Source organism: Choloepus didactylus, chromosome 13 (assembly GCF_015220235.1).
Source record: "Choloepus didactylus isolate mChoDid1 chromosome 13, mChoDid1.pri, whole genome shotgun sequence".
In the NCBI taxonomy this organism is placed as follows: domain Eukaryota; kingdom Metazoa; phylum Chordata; class Mammalia; order Pilosa; family Megalonychidae; genus Choloepus; species Choloepus didactylus.
This window is the reverse complement of record NC_051319.1, coordinates 56,838,644-56,862,294: the sequence shown is the minus strand read 5'-3', so window position 1 is coordinate 56,862,294 and position 23,651 is coordinate 56,838,644. Positions and strand designations below refer to the sequence as shown.

Genomic DNA, 23,651 nt, shown 5'->3' with positions numbered 1-23,651 from the left:
GCTTACAGTTTAGTGGAGGGTACATGCAGGTAATCCCTGAGCTAGCTGATGGGGCAGAGTGAGGTCTCAGAGTAAAAGTAGTAAAGAGGTGTGGGCAGACCACTGAAGGAGTGAAAAGGGAGGCACAACTATTGCTAAATGGGAGGCCAGGGGAAGGCTTTGCAGAGCCTTGAGGGGAAAGTTGGATTTCAGGAGAAGAGGGGTGAATAAATGAATAAATAACATGACCAAGAAACAAAGCTATAAAAATTCATTCATAACTTGTGATGACAAAAGAGCCAAATAGTGTCCTTTGACTCAAGTGATGAAGTACATGGAAGGCCAGAATGGGAACTGGGGTTGAAAAGGTAGTCTGGAACCTGAAATACCATGCTAAGGAGAATTGGCTTTAGGCTATGGGCAATGGGAGCTAGGAAAGTACATGGATACCAAGAAAGGACAGAAGGGAGGGAATCGATAGAGATATAGAAAGATATTGTTCAATTAGATTGTGGTTAATTACATATATGCAATAAATTTTTGAAAAGGAATTCTGTATCAATTTTGAATCTAAAGTGTCTGTTACTACACATCACTAACATTTTCCTAGTAGATACTCCTTGCCAAGCTAAGAGCTCTATCAGGGTAAAGCCCCCAGACAAGGTAAACGCCAAACTTGAGCTTCTCTGTAAAGAAGAAACGCCAAACTTGAGCTTTCATTAAAACACTGGAGTGGATGGCATATGCCAGGCTTTTCATGCAGAACAGATTTTGAGAGAAATGAGAATATAATGCAGGGTGCCACCATTTATTTGTACTATATTAATATTTCTTAGCTACCAGAAAAGAAATCTATTTGTAGTCTCTGGCTATTCTTTGAAGAATGGGAGAAAATGGTATTGTGAGCAGGTCAGGCGCTGGACTCTTAAATAGATGATGTGGAAGTTTCCACGTGTGAGTGTGTGTTGGGGGCAAGGGGTGAGGATTGAGGTGTCCGTGTGGAAGGCTGTAATTGGTCTTTCAGCAGTGCAGGCATACATGTAGATTTGATCTAATTAATTTTCACCCTCTTGATGACCTGCTGAATTTATCTAAGGTTTTGATGAGATTATTGTGGAAAGGGTAGAAGAAAAATAACTTAAATGTCAGCCATGTAGAAAGCTGTTTCATCTGCCTGCTTGCCTGAATCTGCACACCAATATTTGACCTTATCTTTTCTGGAGAAACCAACTGAATATCTATTTTTCACCTAACATCCATTTTCTCAAAAAAAAAAAAAAAAAAAAGAATTAAATTATGGTTATTATGGAGATGAAAGTTTTCTTTAAAAATCAGCAACTTAAACCTTAGGGTATTGAAAAACTCAATTCATCATCCAGAGGTGCTTCTTACCTTTAGTCTGTAGCCACTTTTTCAAGCCATATCATCCTTGAGATGAATTCACTTTACCCTCACCCTTTTCCTTCACTCTTTTTTTGTTCCATTCTCTCCCATCTTTTGCTCTAAAACACATACAATGACAAAGTTTTCTGACAGCTTAATGGAACTTTCAAGGACTACAGGGACTATCTTAGGCATGATCTTATTAACAGAACATCTGGTGTCGTTAAAATTTTGCTCTTTAATGGATTCAACTGCACTGTGTTCACCTAAATTTTGTTTTGTCCTGACAATAAAATTGTGAAGAGTCGATTTCTGTTTGGGCTCAAGTGTGATAATGGGAGAAAAATATTAACTTTCTCTCAAAAATTCTTTCTGATAGCCTAATGTCATGGAGTTTAAAACAAAAAACAAACAAACAAAACAAAACACAACAACAACAAAAAAAAAACTAGTTACAAGTTTTACTTCACAGTCCTCACTGTTGTGTAGACAAAGGAGCCCACAGTGGGCAAATAGTGGAGACCAGGGAAGTTCCTCAGGGTAGCTTCTCTTTTCTTGACATTAGGCATGAGAATGGTCTTGTGTGCTGCAGGAATTGCCCAGAATATATAATGCCTGCCATCTTCACGGAGAGAAAAGGAATGAAAAAGCTGCATGCACTGTGGTCCTACAGAGATACAGGTTGTGCAAGTAATAGGTAAACTCCTGCAAAGTATGTTGGCTGCTCTGAAGGCCTGAAAAGATCCACATGAACCTGATCATATGTCCATCTCTAGTGCCTCTAATCATAGAAAGGTCCCGAAGTAAATTAGTGAAATGTGGTTGGATACAATATATTGGGTGCATGGTTGATAGGATCTTAGTATTAGAAAGTCAATTATGGGCAATGTGAAGGTTTGTCATCCTTAATTATTATTTCTTAAGCTCTTGTAAGTCCACAGGCTGGGAACTATCTTTGAAGAGAGATTCATTTTAAATGGGTAATAGGAATTTTCCCACTCCAATTATTTTTACATTTTGTACTTTTTAAAAGTATGCATTCCTTTTCAAACATGTATCTGAAATTGCATTTCTTCACTGATGTCAGAAGTAGTCATTACGAACTGTACAGAAATAATAGAAGTTCAGAATAGTCAACCACTGACAATGCTTTATTATTAGGAGGGAAAATGGTGTTGAGAAATTTATAGGGCAACAAACTGCGTAATGCCTAACCTTTTGGACATATTAAAGCCTGTCATTCCCAGTCCTACAGCCTCTCGTTATTCATAAATAATAGATAACACTGGACACAATCATCTGACATTTGTTAAGGTAATAAATATACCCTAAGTGCTGATGGGTCTTGCACTCTGTGATTTAAAAGCACACAGCAGAAATTTAATGTAACTTAAAATGTCTTATGCAATTCTATGGATGTACAGATTCAGTTCAACTCAGCAGATCAGTAAGCACCAAGCTCTGCTGAGTGCCCTTTTGTGTTAGGCATTTTTATTATTAAAAAGCCAGATCTTAATTTGGGGAATGAAATACGAGCTCAGGTCTCCCCTTCAATTCAGGGGAGAAAAAAGGAAAAGAATCTCCCTGTGTTTCTTATCCTCTTATCTGGTCATGCAGAGGCCAAGGGAAAAGAACGACTCCCAAATGTTGCTAGATGGATGTGAGTTGAGTTTAAGTGGAGAGGAGTTGATTTCTAGGGAAGGTTACATACAGCCCTTGAAGGACACTCTCACCATCAAGTCTTCTGCCTCCTTCTGTCCGTGGGACCCGGTCCTGACTGGGCTGACCCAATCTGCGGCTTATCTGGGCTCTGTATCATCAAACACTGATAATTGGCCTGATGACCACAGTGACAGACGAAAAGTCATGTTGAGCATCAGAAATTCCCCTCCACATGCCAGAGCAAATAAAGAGATCAAAGGCATTTTCCCAGCAGTTCTGGGCTCCAGTAGATCATGTTGATTCTGTCACAGGGATAGTGGCACAATATTTTGGACCATATGTCACACTTTTTTCAGACCCCAAGGGAACATGTTAGGAATTTCTTTGTCTTTCCAATGAAATAACATCAATTTGGTGTTCTTTATTGACGTATGGATTATCCATAGTGAAGAAATTATATAATAAATGAGTTCCACTAAAGACTCATATTTTGAACACCAAGAAAGCCTGCACTTATTCTTTATTTATTTTATGAATTACTTTGAAAGTCTGGCTAGACACTGCCTCAGTGGTGTCTGAAGCTAGACTTTAAAGCAAGTCAGCTTGATGTGTTTTCTTGACTACTGTTCATGTCATTAAAGGCAGTGCTTCTTAAACTTTAGTGGACATAAGAATCATCTCGAGCCTTTGTTAAGACATAAATTTCTGGATCTCAACCCCAGAGATTCTGATTCAGAAGGTCTGGGCAGGACCAAAGAGTCTGTGTTTCCAGCAAGTTCCAGATGATGCTGATTCTGAGTCTCACTGACTTCAGACACTTTCCAAGTTGCTAATGGACTATCTTTATTTAGGGCCACTCTCCACAATTGTCTTGTATTTTTAAATCCTTATTTTTCCACTCTAGGCTAATATGATTGAACCCTACCAAAGTGTTGTATTAGTCGATCTTGGGCCCTATACAAGGCAGGTAGCTTGTCAGGAACTCTAGAAGCACTCCTCTTACATTATTAATTGAGTTATAAATATGTGTCCGGCACTATAGCATGTGTTTTGCATATATTAATTTATTTAATCCCTCCATCATCATTCATCTCATTGCTGGCTACTGGAGCTGAGTAAAGAGTGACATGCCCAAGGTCACACATCTAGTAAGTTGTAGAGCCAAGACTCAAACCCACATCTTTATGACTTCAAAGTTTATGTGCAAGAGCACCCAGCCTCTTCTATAACCCAGATCCCAAGGGCTGTATTTCTAGCAAATTTAAGTTGTCAGTTTTAAGAGTTCCCAAACGGACCTGCTTCCTCGTAGTTGTTTTTTTCTTGCTTTTGTAGGGAAAAATCAAAGCACTGCAAATAATCCAAACAATCCCCTGAATTTTACAATTTTATAAGATCTACTTCCTCATTTTGTAGCTTTGATGCCTCACGAGAGGGCAAAGGAAGGAGATGCAACCAGGAGATTGGAAAATAGAAATACTTTGTCTGGTATCTGAAGGCAGAAGTTGAGTTTCCAGTCTTACTTATAATGAAAGCCTCAAAAGGAAGGAAAATAAACCATGCAAATTTTGCTAAAACTTTACCTGTCTGAAATAATTGATATTTTTACAGAGGCAGCAACAGTTCTAACACATGGCATCACAGACCAACAGTCCAGGGTGTGTCTTTTAAAAACTATCTTATCATGACTCTCAACATAGACATCAACCTGTGCCCTGGGTGTAGCATCCCATTGGAAGGGCCAAGTCTAAAACAGTGGAGCAGGGCGGAAACATGAGTGGGAGGCACAGAGGAAAGAATGAAGCTGTTTTCCCTCACTATAAAATAAGAAATTGAATGAGTTTCCTGCTCATTCTCCCTTCATCTCCTCCTCCTATGATGGTACCCAGGAAAAACTGAATCAATTTCAGAGATGGTAGAACTGGAAGTGGATTCATCCCCCATCAACCACAGTAAGCGTTATTTCAGTATGGGAGTTTTAAAATAACTTCAGAGCTGAGGCTAGTAAATAGCCAGGAAGTTGCCTCTACTTTGGCATGTTCAGTCATTAACTTGTTGCAATTTGAAGACCATGGTCCTCTCCAGTATCTAATCTTCAGCCTGCCAGGAAAAAAATAATAATAAAATAAAAGGAAAAGGAAAGTTTGAGTTATAAACTTTAAACCCATTTCCATGGCTGCTGATGCTTCCATTTATTCCTAAACCATCTGGTCTACATTATGCAGTAAGACAAGAAGAAAGCTGCTTCCTGCCAAGATAACCACAGAGAGCTCCCATTTCACTTTCAGTGTGGTCATCTCGTTTGGCTGGGGTGTGGCTTTGAGGATAAATCGCCCCCAGTTAGGGTTTTTCCCCTATGTGCTTTCTTCTTTTCTTAATAAGGATTTTGGCGTGCCCTGTGTGGTTAAAGGCAGTGATGCTTGGCTCGTGATCAGTTCATTCATTCACACTGCCTTGCAGGACTGTGAGCCTGGCATTTCATTGCAATAAGATTTTCAAACAAGAAAAATTGGGTTGTTAGATTCCATTCACCCAAGTTGTTATGAGGATTTCAAGGAAATTGCAGGCTTGTCTTACTATAAAGCAGAATCAAGAGTCTATTTTTAGGGGATCCTACTCTGGAGTTTTTCTTGGTGGTTTGCCGTCTTTCTTAGCTCTCAGACCCAATACAAACCCGCTCTGGCTCAGCGATGGAGAGAATGTCCATCCTCCTTTCTGCCTTTGCATATTGCTCAAAAGGACACAGAGAGGCTTTGTTGTCTTTGTGGTCACCGAGTCCGCTTTACACAGATGCCTATTAATCACTTCACTATGGAGACAGATATATCCATCATACCACAGCAGCTCAGAAACAGGCAGTCCACTGAACAGTGCTAAGGGGAGGACCCACACTGAACCGTCTCAAGTTACTGGCTGCCTGGGTTTTACACTTGGAGAGGTAACTGGGGTTAAGGATGATTAGGGCTCTTCCTTGGTATTTAGCTTAATAGCTGCAGTTGATTTGATGTATTTTTGTTTGTCTGTTTTGTTTCATTTTTGATGGGATAGATTCATCTCCCAGCTATCTCTGTACGGTGGAAGGGATAAGTATGGTTGAAGACTGGGAGTTTTCATTTTTAAAACAGTAATAATAAATTCAGGTAGACTACCTGTGCTTTTGATTCAAAGATATTGAACCTTTGAAGCCAGTAGTTTTTCAATAATAGATCCCACCTGGAGCAGAGCAAGCTAAAAATCTACTTTCTCAGGCAGAGGAAACTCTTGAAATTTCAGACAATTTAACCAAGAACTTGCCTTCCAAAACTAACAGGTCGTCTTAACTTCTTTTTCAGTCATTCACAGATTTACATAGCTTTCTTGAAATGGTGTTTCTAGCTCTAGCTCTTTTGTTTCCTCTACAAGTATCCATCTATCCATTCATTCATTCATTATCCATTTAACAGACATTTGCTGAGCACTTGCCATGTGCCAGGTGCTGGGATCATGGCCTGGGGAGTCCATGGTGAATCCTCTCCTAGAGCAGTTGAGATGAGAAAGACAAACATAAGCTAGTATTGTGAGTGATGATTTTAGGACAGAGATGGTGCATACCTCTGTGGACACTTGTAGAAGAGTTAACCTGGTCTGAGGGAGTCAGAGAAGTCCTTCCTCTTTAAGCTGAGACCTAAAGGATGTGGTTAGGTGAATGGGAATGTGGGTAAAAGATATTCCAGGTAGAGAGACCAGCCTGCACGAAAGCCCAGAAGCAAATGAGAAGGTGTGAGGGTGGCTGGTCTAGAGAGCATAACAAGACTAGAAGTGAGTTAGACCATTCACCATTCCCGAATGCAGCCAACATTTTCATTCTCTCCAAACCTCTGTTCTTGTTGCTCTCTCCGCTCCAGTGGAAATCCTATGCATCCTTAAGCCTTAGCTCAAATGCCATTCTATACATAATGGCTTTGCCAACTCTGAAAGCAGAAGTGCTGTATCTCGAGACACTTCCACACTTTGGTTTAGGCATGCATGAGCCTCCTTTCTCGCCTCCTGGACCACAGGGTGCGTGCCTCATTCACCTTTGTTCCCCCAGGATGCAGCAGAGTGCTTTAGCTAGAGTCTGTGCTCAGGAAATGTTGGCTGAAGGCAGCCACATGGATGCTTGGGGCCAAAACATTGTTATACCAGGAGAATGGTAATAAACACACCAAGAGAATCACAATCCAACCCCTAGTAAGGAGAGAGTATCATATCTGAAACAGATTGTCCCAGAACATGTGCTGGACTCCCTCTCTGTGCACAGACCTGACAATTCTAGAGAACCCGCAAGCAGTGCTACCAGAAAGTTTTGGTGGTTTTTTTGTTTGTTTTCTTTTTAATAAAGAATTTGCTGTTTGATATTTCAAAATTTATTGAGTCAGTATAGGAAAAGTCAGAAATGTGTTGGGTGTCCTCTTATTTTGCAGTTTAGAATTGTTCTTATTTTGAATTGTTGCAGGGCCTAGGAGGGGATGGAGTCATTCATAATCTTTTCATTGCTTTGGCCCCTGGAGAGCTCAAAATGCCCGGCAGAGGCCTCCCTCCAGAGTCTGAAAACTCTCTCGCACCTGGAAGAAACAGAGTGGGGATTCTATTCTTTCTCAGATCTGCCAATTTAAAGCATGATTTCAGAGAAATTTCTAAGCCATTGTGTGCCTTGCTTCCTGCAATAGGAAGGTGGAAAGAATAACCATTTAGCACCTCTTGACTGGTGAGAAATAGCTGGTGGTTAATGAATCAATGCAGAGGATTTTTCAGATACAGTTTTTATTCCCAATGCCCCATTTTCAATTGGTGAGAACAGAAGGCCCAGGGATTGGTAGAAGATGGCATCTCAGCACCCCAGGGTGGAGAAGTCAGCTCTGAACCTGGAGGAGGGGGGAGGGATACCACCCCACAAAGGCCCTTCCCCAGGGCCCAGACCATGCCCTTTGCAGAAATGCATTGGTTTTGGATTATTCAATTGCACCCGAGCAGTCATTCATTGCAAATAACCCATTTTACCCTCACGTTTTTGTGGAATTATCCAAGAACCAGTTTCTTCTCATTTTTACAATAGTTTCTTTTATTATTCTTTTGGAAAAAAACACTGAGTACCTTTATAGATTTCTTTTGATTCACTTGATGGATGCTGATATTAAAATTCTGTTATACAATTAGAGAAATAGTTCATGTCTGTGACTTCAAAAGCAAGGTTACAGTCACCCCAAAGATGACCCACCAAGTTTAGAAAGCCATTAAAAACTTCTCCACAATGTACTGCAAAACCCTCGATTCCACAATCATTGACTAAGCGCCTGACACAGAGCCCGGTGGATGGCTGAGATTGTAAATGCAAATAAAACACAATGCCTGCCCTCAGGAAGCTGACTCTAGGGTTTGTATTCCCCCTGGGAAGCTAACTATAATGGCTGCATTTTGCTCATTCCCCTTTTCCGTTTTACTTATTTCAAAATTTAGGACCTAGAGGCAGTCATGAACACTTTATTCCATTAACTAAGTGTGATGTCACAAGGACAGGCATCCTCTTACAAGAGGTCAACATAGCACCTCTGGCTACATTTGAGCAGCACAAGGTTGGATCTGGGAAGCACAGTCCTGTCTCCCTCCCCTGGGAGACTGATAGCAAATGGACTCAAATGGAATAGCTGTGATTCCCACTCGTAAGCCCTCTGCAGCCACTGACCCACCACTTCTCTGTGGCTTCTTTAGTTTTGTCCAGCAAACTACAGCATTTAAAGTTCTTTCCTATTCATTATTTCATTCGATTCTCTTAACAACCCCATATGGCAGTAAGATTAAGTGTGTTAAACCCACTTCGCAGATGGAAAAACTGAGGCCCAGAGATGCTAAGTGACTTGTCAAAAGGTCACCCAGTCAGAAAGTTGGAGTCTAGATTCCAGGCCTTTCGAGATCTGCTCTGGCATTGCTCACGCGACCCCACAGGGCCTCTCTGGCAAGTCGGGGGTGTCCAGTCTTTCTCAGTGACCATCGTCACAAAGTTGACTCCCTCATTTCCGTGACTGCTGCCTTGGCCTTTTTCATGATATAAGCAGAAAACCTTATATTTGGAAGGTATTTTCCAAAAATAACTATTAACTTCTGATCTGCTTGAACTGTGATTTCAACTTAGTGTCTGGTCTGTTTCTAACTTTGGACATGGGGTTTCTGAGTTTGCACAGGCTGAGGAGGGGAGCCACCTGCCTCCGGTGAATGTCGAAAAGCTGAAGAGAGGCAGAAGGGTTTTTAAGGGCACTATTTATATAACAAAACGAGACAGGGAAACCTGTCTGAGACACCATTTTCCTCAAAGGTCAGATCTTACTTGACATGTTAACAACCAAAAAACCTAAACTCAAATGTCACACACTAAAAAAGAAGTTTTCTCGGTGAACAAGCAAGTGATTTCCAAGAGTGTAAGGGAGGCAAGGACTTTTACCCCAGAACCTTCAGACATGCAAAAAGAAGGATAGTTGGGAGCTGCAGGTGGGGTTTAGAAGCTGTGCAGAAATTTGAAAACTTTGCAGTTTTCCCAATTGAACAAGGAATGAAACGTGGATAGCAATAGCCTCATTCTTTCCACGTTCCTCAAGCTGAGAGGGCAGTTTGAATTGCAGAATGCCAGAATCAATTGCGGGTAGTTAGACCATCACAATTTATTAGGAAGACACAGTCCACATATATATCCCTTGCCATGAAAAAAATTTATGTAGTACCCACCATCGGCGAGGTCTAGCCTGCTTTAGACACCACTGAAATCATCAAGTCAACAAGAGAAATTACACCTATTTTACTCACAGGTGTACGTTTTTGTGCAGTTATGTGTAGGTGGTTAAAAATGAAGTTCAATAGAAGTACCCCATACACAGTAAAGATAGAAAGAAAATCAGTTGCAATTTCAGCATAACAACAAGGAAATGCAAATTTGAGGGAGAAATTTTCATTAGCACAGTTCCTTAGTGACTAACTATTAAAACATATTTGAATGCAAGACACCCCACTGTTTGGGGAGCGCCACAACATAAAAGGTGTGAGTTATAGCCCAGTCTCCCTGCTGTTCTTTGCTTCTCAGTTTCTATCACTTAAAAGTTCATGAAAATAATTCGGAAAATATTTGAAACGTGTCACATTTGGAAATTATGCAATATCTTACCATTTTATACACTCTTCTTTCTCAGGGCTGAATTGCCTCAACTGCCCTTCATTACTGAGGGCATTTGTTTAATCACAGAATTTTGGTTTCTCAGAGGAATTTGCTGCTTCTATTTCTTCCTCACCTGAAGTCACAATCCTTTGTCACAGAACAATTATTTCCACAGCCACCTACTGTGATGTCACAATTGAAGGGAGGAGGGCAGTTTAAAAAGGAGAGGGAAACAATACGTTTCAGGCTAAGATTTCTAGGTTTTAAAAGCATTCTCTTCAGTAATCAAAATATTTTAGCAGGAGGAAAAAACATGACAAAGCTGCATTTCTTCAAGGTCTTGGCTATGGCATAAAAAGCATTTTTGCAGTTTAAGGGCTGCATGTTGTGGGGTTGGGAAGGAGTCAAGATTTTTATTTCATTTTGTTCTAATTCTGTGCCACTGATATCTGCCAGTAAAATACATTAAACATATTCCAGAAAGAGTAGATTTAGTAGATGAAAAATGTGTCTCCTGAGACGGGAGAAGGTACATTTTCTGTCTTGCCATCATTTCCATAATAGGAACAATGTTTACATTTCCTCAGCCCATGGAGTGCCTCTAATGTATTCATGTTCTTTCACTCTCCAGAGGCAGGAATTGAGGTATTTGAGATTTTATTTTTTAGCTACCGCATCAAGCACTTAAGATCTGAGAATTGTGATGCGAATTCTCACTTGGTATTAAAAAATAAGAGCTTCGGTGTTTGCATTTGATTAGAGTCTCTCAGCTTGGTGGCTGATTAAGCGGGAGCGGGGAAAGCAACTTTCTTCAAAAACCCAGCATCTTGGTTAATGGAGTGTAAGATTATTGACGGGTCTAGTCACATAATTTTTATTAAATTGAAGAGATTAACTCTGCTGAAGATTCTCTCCGTGACAGCAAACTCCTAGCCATAATAATGAGACTTGTCACTTCTCAAACCAGCAGCAGAACCCCAAATTGTCTTTTTTTCCTAAATGCTCGTTCAGTTCCAGTAAGGAGAGAGCGTCATTCGAATAATCAGCATATTTACCTGAAGTTGAATGTATGTGGGTGTTTTTGTGGGGGCGGGAGTAGGTGAAAAATCAGCATAAACATTTGAAATCTGGGAACTTTAGCTATTTTCTTTCACTGTAAACAACACATGCCCTCTTTCTTCTAGTCGCTTCGAATGCAAACATAGCTTCTCTTCAGACAGAGGCGTGTCACCCGCAAAGAGGTCACCAGAAAAGTCCTGGACTGAAAGCCTGGAGTGCTGGACGATTTGTTCATTTAACAAGCATAAAATTGTTGCCTCTTTCCCCCTCTCCCCCACTCAAAATAGCTGGGTTACCCAGTTCTATGAGGGGAAGACTTCAAAGAGGCAAGGAGGGAAAGATGAATAAATGAGCTTTAAAAACTGGAAACTGCATATTCCATGGTGCAGTAGAAAAAACACATACTTGAGAGAGCAAAAAGCACTTTTTCAGAATACAAAGAAGGCAAGAAATGAGTTGTTTAGGGAGGATTAATTAGCTAATGCTTGGCAAGCTGTGTCTCCAAGACAAGCTATGCAGAGGTGCTACTGTCACTTACGACTGTTATTAATTAGCAAGGTGAATGCCAAACAAAAATAAGCGTTGTGGTGTGCTCTCGCTTCTTAACAACATATGTGATGTCTGTTGCAGGAGTGATTCGGGAAAGTTACCTCAAAGGCCACGACCAGCTCGTCCCTGTCACCCTCTTGGCCATTGCGGTCATTCTGGCTTTTGTCATGGGGGCCGTCTTCTCAGGCATCGTCGTCTACTGCATCTGCGATCACCGGCGCAAAGACGTGACCGCGGTGCAGCGCAAAGAGAAGGAGCTCACCCACTCCCGCCGGGGCTCCATGAGCAGCGTGACCAAGCTCAGCGGCCTCTTTGGGGACACCCAGTCCAAAGACCCGAAGCCGGAGGCCATTCTCACGCCACTTATGCACAACGGCAAGCTCGCCACTCCCAGCAACACGGCCAAGATGCTCATTAAGGCCGACCAGCACCACCTGGACCTGGCGGCCTTGCCCACCCCGGAGTCCACCCCAACGCTGCAGCAGAAGCGGAAGCCCAGCCGCGGCAGCCGCGAGTGGGAGAGGAACCAGAACCTCATCAACGCCTGCACGAAGGACATGCCCCCCATGGCCTCCCCTGTGATCCCCACGGACCTGCCCCTCCGGGCCTCCCCCAGCCACATCCCCAGCGTGGTGGTCCTGCCCATCACACAGCAGGGCTACCAGCACGAGTACGTGGACCAGCCCAAAATGAGCGAGATGGCCCAGCTGGCGCTGGAAGACCAGGCCGCCACCCTGGAGTATAAGACCATCAAGGAACATCTCAGCAGCAAGAGTCCCAACCACGGGGTGAACCTCGTGGAGAACCTGGACAGCCTGCCCCCCAAAGTCCCACAGCGGGAGGCCTCCCTGGGGCCTCCGGGAGCCTCCCTGTCTCAGAATGGCCTGAGCAAGCGGCTGGAAATGCACCACTCCTCCTCCTACGGGGTTGACTATAAGAGGAGCTACCCCACAAACTCGCTCACGAGAAGCCACCAGGCCACCACTCTCAAAAGAAACAATACTAACTCCTCCAACTCCTCCCACCTCTCCAGGAACCAGAGCTTTGGCAGGGGAGACAACCCGCCACCTGCCCCACAGAGGGTGGACTCTATGCAGGTGCACAGCTCCCAGCCGTCTGGCCAGGCCGTGACTGTTTCGAGGCAGCCCAGCCTCAACGCCTACAGCTCGCTGACGAGGTCGGGGCTGAAGCGTACGCCCTCGCTAAAGCCGGACGTACCTCCCAAACCTTCCTTTGCCCCCCTTTCCACATCCATGAAGCCCAACGATGCGTGTACATAATCGCAGGGGGCGGGGGTCAGGTGTCGAACCAGCAGGAAAGGCGAGGCGCCCGCTCGGCTCCGCAAGGTTGTCGACTTCCCCAGAGTACCCAGCAGAGCAGGATGGCCCACGGCGGCGCTGGGGACGCTGGGGTCCTCCTCTCTGGGACAAAGGGGCTCCTCTCGAAAATCGGGCCACGTGGTTTGGTGAAGGTTTGCAACTGCGGGACTCACCTCCATTCTCTTCCTTCACTCTCCCCCACAACCCACGACAGGTCGGACTCACAAAAGACTTAAACTGTCATCACAACCATGAGCCAAAAGCACATACACACACACACACTCACACACACACACACACACACACACACACACACAGAGGTGAACGGCAACTGCAACATCTTGTCCATGACTGCAAGGGGCGTTGCCAAACTGGGCTAGCACTCCACCCTGAAAAACACAAACACATTTTTCAAAAATCATGAAAATTAAAAAGACAAAAAAATAAAGAGTCCATTGATAATTCTAACTCAGACTTTAACAATGGCAGAAGTTTACTATGCGCAGATACTGTGAAATGCCCACCAGTGTTACAGCTTTCTGTTATAGCAGATCAATGCCATGTTGGGCGTCTATGTCATAGATTTCTGCTCCTCCTCTCTTTTAATGAATAACGTGACTGTTAACGCAAGTAACTCTTTATTTATTGTTCACCCTTTTTTTCCTTAAGAAAAGGACTCGTCCACCTATCATCCTATGAACAGCTCTTCAGAAAGCCCACTGAAAGTTAAACTATTTAACATGAAATCAATTAACTGGAATAATTGAGTTTCTTTATTTTTACAATAAATTCACTGAAGTAAATAAGTTGGAGCTGGAATTCTGAGCTTTGTGTTTGGACTGTCTGATCACTAGCAAAAGAAAAAATATTAAGAGGGGAATATTTGTTTAAATCTACAGTTAATTTTCTGGTCAGATTCCTGGCCTATAACATGCAAAAAAAATAAATAAATAATTAGTTTAAAAGTCCTTCCAGATCCTAACTTCTAAAGCAACCAGGAGAGAAACTTCTAGAATGGCACATCTGTGTCCCCATTGCTGCCAACGTAGCTTTGTCAGTGTCTCCTCCTTTCTTTGAAGGCACCCGCTTGTGATTCGCCATCTCATTTCACCTTGCATGTGAGACAGCAACCAAAATCCACAAACGGTGTGAACTAATTAATATGCTGGCTGCTACCTTGCATAAGTTAATGGTTTGCTCACACGGGGTTTTCATGGGGGGTTCCATCTGTGAATAGCCTGTTTTCCACATGTAAATTTGTGCCTTACACCCTGAGTTGTGTACACCTGTAAACTGTCGTTATGATAAACTTTTCTCCCCTTTTGAAATAAATACCGATATTTATTTAACACCCACTCTGCACCGCCATTCCAGCCCTTGGGAAGATTGGAGTCAAGCAGATGGAAGAAGAATGCAGTGGTGTCCGTTACAGTCCCACAGCCCGGGAGAGCAGGGCGGCACTGCGCCCGCCACTTCACACTTCCTTTTAGTCGTGCCAACTCGAACCACCCTTTGGCTGTGCTGCCGAGCCAGGACCCAATGTTGTGGATGGCAAACCCTTTCATCCTCTGGAGCTCCCCACTTCCCTTGTATTCTCAGATCATTTCAATATGGTGATATGCTCATTAGCCAGCAGAAAGGGGACTCACGTCCCACTCCTCATTTCTGCTGTGTCCACTGGCTGGAGAACACTGTGTGCAGTTAGGCAGGCACCTGGGAGGAGTCTCCCTGCCTGTGCTCTGCACACGTGTAAGGCACACAGAAAAATGAGGTGGAAATAGATGCAGGTGGGCTGGTCCTGCTGTGAATAACGAGCAACTCTAAATACAAAGCTAACCACAATGGATGCTGCAAAAATGTTGACTAGAGCAAAAAGTTTTTAATTTTTTTTAAATTTCTTTTATCCTTTTGTTATTGTTTGTGGGGGGGGGTGGGAGGGAGCTGTGTATGTGTGTTTTTCTCCCCTCAATTTTTATTTTCTCAAGCACACAGAAGAAGGGGCTTTTGTTTTCTCTGTTACGAACAATTGAATTGTCAACATACTGTAAAACAAGCATTGTTATGGGTTGTTATTGTTTTTTTTTTTAAACAGCTAAACAGGATATAGGGTGGTCTCTTTGTCTCTTTTTATTCCCAGTTTGATCTGGGTTTGGTTTTGTCTTTGGGGAAAAGAAAAAAGAAAAAGAAAAAAAAGCTTTCCCCCCTAAACTGACAAGGATAATTTTGAGTTGGCTGGTGAGAAAGTGGTGCCTCCATAACCAGAGGGGTCCCCCCAAGACGTGCATGTGCTGTGAGGGTGAATGCACAGTCCTCTCTCCTAAACGTCCATTGAAGTTTTGCCATTGTCATTCAGGGCAGGTTTTTGTTGCTCTTCCTATAAACTTTTTGGATTGTTTTATTTTTGGAATCAACATTCACATCCTATGAATTCCGTACCCTGAAACCATGAAGTCTTTTCCAGAAATCCAAACATTATTTTCTCATTGAACTTTTTTTTTAGAATTACAGAAGTCAAGAAGGTATAGACATATATATGACTATATATATATATATATGCTACCCTGCTACCTTCTCCCTCATGCTTGACTCCCAAGAGTACTGACAGTGCAGCACCCATGGTCAACTTGAGCTGCTATTTTGTCCCCTCGCAAGGGCCATGCAGGGGCATTGTGCCTCAGCTGTGTTAAGGAGATCTGTGTCAAAACTTACACCCCACATCCCCACATCCCCACCGCTGGTGGTGTTAATCCTAAAATGCCCAAGTGTATTGAGTGGGTCTTCTACATTTAAGTATTTTCCCCCTTTTCTTTTTCCCCTGCTGCGTGTGGGGGGAGGGTCCATAAACCTGAGTGTGCCTTTGCTTTCCACCCTTGCTAGACACTGGTAGACGCAACAAACTCGGATTTATATTTGTTGTAAAGTTGTAAAAATATTGTGATGTCACCAATTTCCCTTCCATCTTCCACAGCCCCTAACATCTGATTCATGACTTAATGTATGTTGTAAAAAAGAAAAGAGAAAAGAAAAAATGAGGGAAAAGAAAAAAAAGGCAAGGAAAGGCTCTTTATTACTTAAAAGTAATAAAACCAGACTGTTCTACATTATCTTTTGCGTCTTGAATGCTGTTATTTATCTCTAACTTCTCCCTGTTTAACCAACCCCTCATATATATTTTTTGTTGGTATGATTCTACACTTTCTCCCATCTCTATCTGGTTTCCAAAGCATAAATAACTATCTAGTTAGATGCATTTGTTTGCAATACATACACTCTCCCCCAACCCCCCGCCCCGAATCCTGCTCCAAATTATTGATGTGTTTTTTTTGCCTGCACCCAGCCTGGAGCAGGATTTTAGCAGAGGCCACCGGTAATTAAAACGCAGAGCACGAATTGACTCCCTCTATTCATTTTATGCATTTTCTTTTTATGGGCTTGTTCATCATCAAACATTTATGGTAGGCTTGATAGTTTAAGAGATCAAGGCTAGGATTTTAGTATGTAGGGTCCACTAAAAATAGATCTTTACACAGATGTGACTTCAGCCTTTTTACATATTAATAAGGTGGAAGGTGCCGGATCTTACTCCTTGTTAGCATTTCTCTCTCATAACTCAGAAGACACGGCTGGAGGTATATTGGGATACAGCACTTGATTTTTATTTTGCAGAATAGCATTTTTAAATGCCTAGATAAGGTTTTCCTCTCTGGGATATTTTTAAAACCGTTATTTAAATAAGTCCTCAGCTTTAGTGTTTTACTTTTAACCTTCTGAACTCAGTTTGAGTGTAGGAAAGCTGGGATTGGGGCCTCAGTTCACACCTACACTGCTTTCTCAGCCTGACCCACTCACCTTTTGGTAATAAGTCATTTCCAGCTGTGTTTCTTGAATCCCACAAAGTCGAACAGCATACAGTTCCTACCTCCTCTTATGGGTGGAGTGACTGACATTGCCAGTAATTGCCAGATGTAGGTAGGAACAAAGTGCTAAGACAGCAGGACAGGAATTGGGGGCAGGTGGCAGCATTTGGGTTGGTTCTTGTAGAACAAACAGGAGTTTTCTGGGCAGCAAGGCCAGGCAGAGGGGATAACTTGTGCAAAGGTGCCGAGTAGTCTGTGTTTGGACAATAAAAAAGGTCTAGCAGGCCTCCAGCAAGGTCTATGAGGGAGCCTGGCAGGGCGAGACTGGGAAGGGGGGTTGGGGCCAGGCCAGGGAAGGCCTGGTCACCATGTGCTCTGATTTTCGCTGATGAGCAGCAAAGTGCCTTTAGAGTGTATGAAGCAGCAAACACATGGGCTTGCTTGAGAACGCTAACTGGCAGTACTGTGGAAAGTGGATTTGTCCAGGGAGAGGCAAATGGGCAGACAGCAATGTGCCAAATGGCATGCTAAGTTGGTAGGAGCTGCACAAATGAAAACCCTGCAGCTAATTTCAGATTCAGTTCTGTGATTGCCCCCACTTTTACCAAATGGGCTTTCTTCCCCTTATGTGACTGGCAGCTTTGCCTTGCCCAGTTATACACAATCATCTTGCAGAACCAAATGGCATGCTAAGTTGGTAGGAGCTGCACAAATGAAAACCCTGCAGCTAATTTCAGATTCAGTTCTGTGATTGCCCCCACTTTTACCAAATGGGCTTTCTTCCCCTTATGTGACTGGCAGCTTTGCCTTGCCCAGTTATACACAATCATCTTGCAGAACTGAGAAAATGGGCAACGGCAAGACTGACCCTTTCAATTTTAAACGTGGGAAGCTGAGGTCCTTTAAGCTGAAGGGTTTTGCTCATGATCCCAAAACTGGCCATAGAGCAGCTCTTTGGAAGATAAATTGATTGTCTCCTACCCCATTCATTCAGATCAGCACAATTTATCTATAAAGACTTGAACGCCTGCCTCCCCATACAGCATCTCCCTCCCACTCAGTCAACCTTTCTCATAGGAAGTCCCTCAGATACCACCTCACCCATCCCCAGCTGGACTTCCCAAATTCCTTCACCTGGGCCAAAGTAGGGAGTGGGGCAAGCTATGGGATCACATTAGTTTGAAGCAGACAATCCCTGCAGTGCAATCTGATCCTTGGAAGCAGTCACTTTTGCTGCAGTCAGCTTTGTTCTGGTCTGGTGGAGAGGTGACAAGGGCTGAACAGGTGCAGCCTGTATTTTAGCTGGTGCCCTAGGGATGTCCCTGCTCAGACATGAGAAGTGCCTCAGACAACCCAGATTTTTGGTGCTTGTGTTGTTTGGTTGGTTGGTTGGTTGGTTCATTTGTTGGTACAGAGTTGGAGGCTTCCGTAGGGTGTTATGAGGCTTTCAGGCCTAAGAAATAGCTATCCCCAAATGGCCAACAGTCTAGGTGTTTTGCTGAATAGTAAAACTATGGGCTGGCCAGATCTGAAGTTTTGGACCTGCCTACTTTCCTTAAGTGCTATGTCAGGTAAACGCAACTGGTCTCATTGTTCAGCCTTGTAATTTGGCAGAAGCTAAACGAAATGCCCCAGAACCACAGTGCCTAGGTTTTACTGCCTGAACAAAAGCTCTTTCAAAAGAAAAAAGCCATTCAGCAAGTGAAATAAAAGTGTCAGAAAGGCACCTACAATTTCAGACACTGGTAGATTTTTCTTGAGGGAAAGGGGTGAGGGAAATTTAAAAGAACACTTTAGTAACAAAATAACATGGTTAAGAGCATAATCCTTTTCCTGGCTCAACACTGTGACAGCTGGGTGCTTGGACTCACTAACCCTTATAAACCCACATCTCATGCTTGTCTTAAAACCAGTTGGTGATGTGTCTCTTGTACAGAAGTGGGAAGGAAGGGTTCACATTTATTGATTGGGACTGCTAGACAGATGGGGATCTTCAATATTCCATTTGGAGTATTGTGTATCCTTAGCTCTAACCCTCCTGGGATGCCCAGAGGTAGGGGGCGGTTGGCCTCAAGGAGGGTTAGGGCTGAACTGATGTGCATTAAATGTGGCTGGGCAGAAAAATGTGCAGATGTCCCTTTAGCAAATGGAAATGAAATTTGAGCAAACCAAGAGAGGCAGCTGAGCAGTGGGGTGCTCCCCCCTCCCCACCCACCCTCTGCAAACACATCCACACACACATGTGCACACACAAATGCAATCACAGCAGCTTCTTCCTCCTGGTGTCTGATAGGAAAAACATTGTAGAAGGCAAAACACATGTCAGCTGAAGGTGGACCCTTTAGGAAGTCTTCCACCTTTTTTTTAGTAAAACATGGACTTCCTGGTCAAAAGTGAACTCTCATACACTACAGTCTCAGCAATGGGAACCAAGCCCTTTGCAGAGGGGCCTGGAAACAGGCCCTGTACAGCCCCGTTGACCCTGGCTGAGGTATCTAGCAACCTTTTTATTCTTCCTAATAACCTTCAGATAGAAGACTCCCTTGAGAATCATTAACAGCATCCCTGGAACAAGTTATTGGTGCTGCTAGCAGGTGGCAATAATGCTCCAAATAAGGGGAAGCTAATGAAGGGGGAAAGTAGGTAACCATGAAATAAGAAGTCTTTTTTCATTGACAGTTTTCAGCTAAAAACAGTTGAGGGTGACATTGAACATAATACTCAATGCCAGAAAACCAACACGAAAGAAACACAGGCAGGATTCCCAGGGGTTTCCTAGGAGAAGAAAGATGATGAAAAATCTACCCGAGAGCCAAATGCTCTATTTTTCCCTGTTCATTATGACAATGGCCCCTACCATGTCACAGGGTGGCGAGAAAGTGGGCTGGTCTCAGCTATCTTAATATCATTTCTCTGGTGTGGATACAGGATATTTTGCACATCTAGCCTCATGTCAGTGCAACAGTGTGAGTTTCAACAAATGGGCTAAGGTTGGTTTCATAAAAACTGAAAAGTGGGATGGTACCTTCCAGGGAGGGGCAGGGCTTCCAATTGTCATAACAATGACTTTTTACTCAAGTAGCATTTTACAGTTGGCAGAAAATAATCTTGTTCATTATACTACTTGAGCCTCATAAGAGCCTTGTAGGGTGGGCAACACATATGTGATTATTCCCATTTTACAGATAATGGAGTTTGGAGAGGAGAGCTCTACTGGCGCATTGGCCAACATCAAAAAGTAGCAACGTTTCAAAAAACTGGTGTTAATGACGTGACATCATCTCGTCTGCTCTCTGGGGGACACCTCAGGTTACACAATTACTCTGCTTCACTGAAGGGGAAGAGCCTCTCACAGCTTTTCCCAGGAGAGATGGTTACAACAATAAAGTCCCCAAAATAAAGGCTAGGCACACACATTCTATTTTAAGGGCATTGTACGCTAATATTTTTCCATCATTAAATAGCACATCTCTTCCTTCCTGTGTCTGCAAAGCCCTGATGCCAGCAGTGTTATTAGGAACTGTCAACAAAGCTGGAAAAGAAGGAGCCGGTGCCAAAGCCAGCGAGCGCCCTTCTTGAGGCATACCCCGCCACTTCGGTGGCAGTGACACAGACTGCCTCAGTGGAAGAAAAAGGATGGAAGTCTCGGCTTTGTAGCTTCTTCTCGCCCCAGCCACACACGTCACTAGAGACATTCAAGGATGAATTTACAACCCTTCCATTCCCAGAAGACTGAGGTACAATAAGTGTGAGAGTAAGAGGCAAGTAAGAAATATTTACGTTGTCTTTTCATCTTGGCCCCATTGGCCTCTTTAGCCCTATGGGCACCAACTAAACAATTTGACTTCATCCCTGAAATCAATAGTCCAATGATTTGGCTGAGCGCCTAGAAAAATCTTCCAGCAGACTGGAAGGAGACAGAAGGTCTCCACCTGGATAGCTATTTTCCTCCTCCACTTCACTGCCCCGACGTTCCATGTTGCCGCTGCCACAGAATCAGCCTCCTTGAGTCAACAAGCTACTTGCTCCCCACCCCACCTCACCCACCCTGTGGTCATGAATGCACGTGGTGCAGGAGAGGCAGGGCCGTCATCTTCTCTGGAGTGAGCGCCCAGCCGCGCGGCATGAGCCAGCTGGGACTTCCGCTCACCCTCCCCACAGAACCTCGCACAGATCCCACTGAGGCACAGAGGAAATGGATGTTCTCCCTGGAGCCCCATTGTTCTCTTCTGGCTTGGTTGGTTGTCGCTGTTGTTTTTATTTGTTTGTTTGTTTGCCAATTGAAGCCCAGCTCCCAGTCCACAAAGCCTTTTCTCAGCACAGCAAGATGCTTTTTAGTAAAGACAGAGGAGTGGTTACAACCAACTTTGGTAACTCTGGTTTCACTCCAAGTGCCACTCAGTGCTATTTATTTAATTATGTACTCAATGAAGATAACGACCTTTGAAACAATCAACTCTCCATGATCTGAAGGGTCAGAGCCAATAGCTGATTAACTTTTTAAAGGAAGCTATTCCTAAGAGTGTTTGCCTGGACAATACCAAATGGGATGGTTGTTCTGAAGACCCGGCTCCTCCGTTCCTGGGAAGAGGATACACATGTGTGTGTCTATGTGTGTGTGTGTGTGTGTGTGTGTGTGTGTGTGAAACAAAGTGGTCTGTTTAAGGTTAGTGCAGGTGTTAGCTGGTTTGTGTTCTTAGTGGAGTTTAATTTTACTTAAGAACCAAAGATTCATTCCCCTCTGTTTCCAGGGTGAAGAGAAGGCCTGTGATCACATTTCTTGCTTGAGGAGAAAAGATAATGTGTTAGTCTTATACGTATGAATAGAAACAGGTAAATAGCCATATTTTCTTCTGACTTTGTAATTTAAACAGTGTAAGTCAGTAGGGAAGGGCTGTAATTGGAGCCAAAGTAAGTGAGGTGAAAATTACTAGGTGTTGAAGCATCTGCCTCTCATTTTAATTAGGTGGCTATAATGGCAAGATCAAAAACTTTTCCTTTTCATTGGGCTTTCTAATCAAGAAACCAAAGGGACGGTTTTGTGCTCAGGTAAGAGTGACTCCAAAACGATCCTCCCTAATTACCTGACCAGAGCAGCAGGCAGGTCTGGGCCCAGGGACAGGGCATGGCTCAGTGGGGTTGGTGCCCTGAGGGCAAGGTGCCCCAGATCAGCCCCACAAAGGCCAGCCCTAACGGCTCTTAGGGACAGTCATCACTAATTTGGTAGCTTGGGGTTTTCCCTAATAGGCCATGCCTGCTCAATGGCAAAGTACCTTAGAAAGTACTGTGAGTCTGTGGCCGGGGCTCTGCTCTGAGCCAGCCTTGCCATTTGTGGATCATTTGGGGCAGTCATTCAAACTCTTGGCACCTCGTTTTCCCCATCTGCAAAATAGACTTAATTCTGCCTGCCCTGCCTACTTTACAGGACTGTGTAAAAGTCAAATGAGGTAAATACTTTCTACCAGTTGTTCTGGTTTGCTAATGCTGCAGTGGATTGGCTTTTATAAAGGGGGTTTATTTGGTTATAAATTTACAGTCCAAAGGCCATAAAAGTGTCCAAACTAAGGAATCAACAACAGGGTACCTTCACTGAAGGATAGACAATGGCTTCCGGAAAACCTCTGTCATCTGGGAAGGCATGTGGCTGACATCTCCTCTGGGGTCCTGGTTTCAAAATGGCTTTCTCCCAGGATGTTTCTCTCTAGGCGTCTGGAGGTATTCTCTTTGTTTCCCCCAGGCAAACTCTGGACTAGCAAAAGCCTACTTTCAATGGCCATCTCCAAAATGTCTCTCTTGGCTGCATAGGACTCCAATGATTAAATCAAGACCCATGCTGAATGGGCGGGGCCACGCCTCCATGGAAATAATCTAATTAACTGTGTTACCCACAGTTGGGTGGGTCACTTCTCTATGGAAACAACCTAATCCAAAGATTCTAACCTAATCAACACTAATACGTCTGCCCCCACAAGACTGCATTAAAGAACATGGCATTTTGGGGGACATACTACATCCAAACCAGCACACCAGTGCTTGCAAATCTCAAAACCACTATGTCCTACTGCTCCAACATGGCATTCAAAATGAGATCCTGGCCCTTAGAACCTTCAAATTAAGTAACTTTGAGCTCCCATCCTGTTGATAATGAAAATGGTTTTGTTTTTTCTCTCTCCCCTAGATACTCCTTGTCTGCTAACAAAAGCAGCTGGTTGATCTTGGTTAAACAAAGCCCTACTTGGCCTGATAAAGAATTCTGGTTCTTTTCTCTGGTGTGGCCATCTCAACCAATGATGCCCCCATTGGGGCCTGGGGTATCCTAAATAATCTAATGCTGTCGTCCTTGTCCATTCCCAGATGGATGGTCTAGAGGAAGGGGTCAGATGCTGCACTGAATTCTGCCTCCTCCACCATCTGGGGCTCTTCCTGTGTGCTTGGCAGGAACTGTTGCTTCTGGACAGGCATTCCTAACCTCGACAATGCACAGAAGGATCACAACTGTAAGCTTGTAGTCATGGATACCAGGACACCATGCCCCAGTGGCCATGGTTCACCTCTGCTTTGGTGACTCACTCTTTGAGTTGATTACACTCACAGCCATTTTCCCCAAGCACACCTGCAGGACTGGTCCCAAAGGTTTCCAAGTCAGCTACAACTGTCCTGTATGGAAGAAGCTCTCACTCGAGCCCA

At 43.6% G+C, this 23,651-nt stretch overlaps 1 protein-coding gene and 1 pseudogene across 6 annotated transcripts in view; both read left to right on the top strand.

Annotated features, from left to right (window-relative positions):
- Window positions 1–15,007, top strand: part of SEMA6A (semaphorin 6A) — a 135,078-nt gene extending 120,071 nt beyond the window's left edge. For 4 of the 6 annotated variants that reach the window (XM_037801187.1, XM_037801186.1, XM_037801182.1 and 1 more), the window contains one exon: window positions 11,870–15,007. In XM_037801187.1, the coding sequence (XP_037657115.1) occupies window positions 11,870–13,068 (1,199 nt within the window). In that variant the 3' untranslated portion in view covers window positions 13,069–15,007. The other 2 variants (XM_037801185.1, XM_037801188.1) reach the window with 2 other exon arrangements.
- LOC119507901 lies at window positions 14,647–16,193 on the top strand (annotated as a pseudogene).
- The last annotated feature ends 7,458 nt before the right edge of the window (window positions 16,194–23,651 follow it).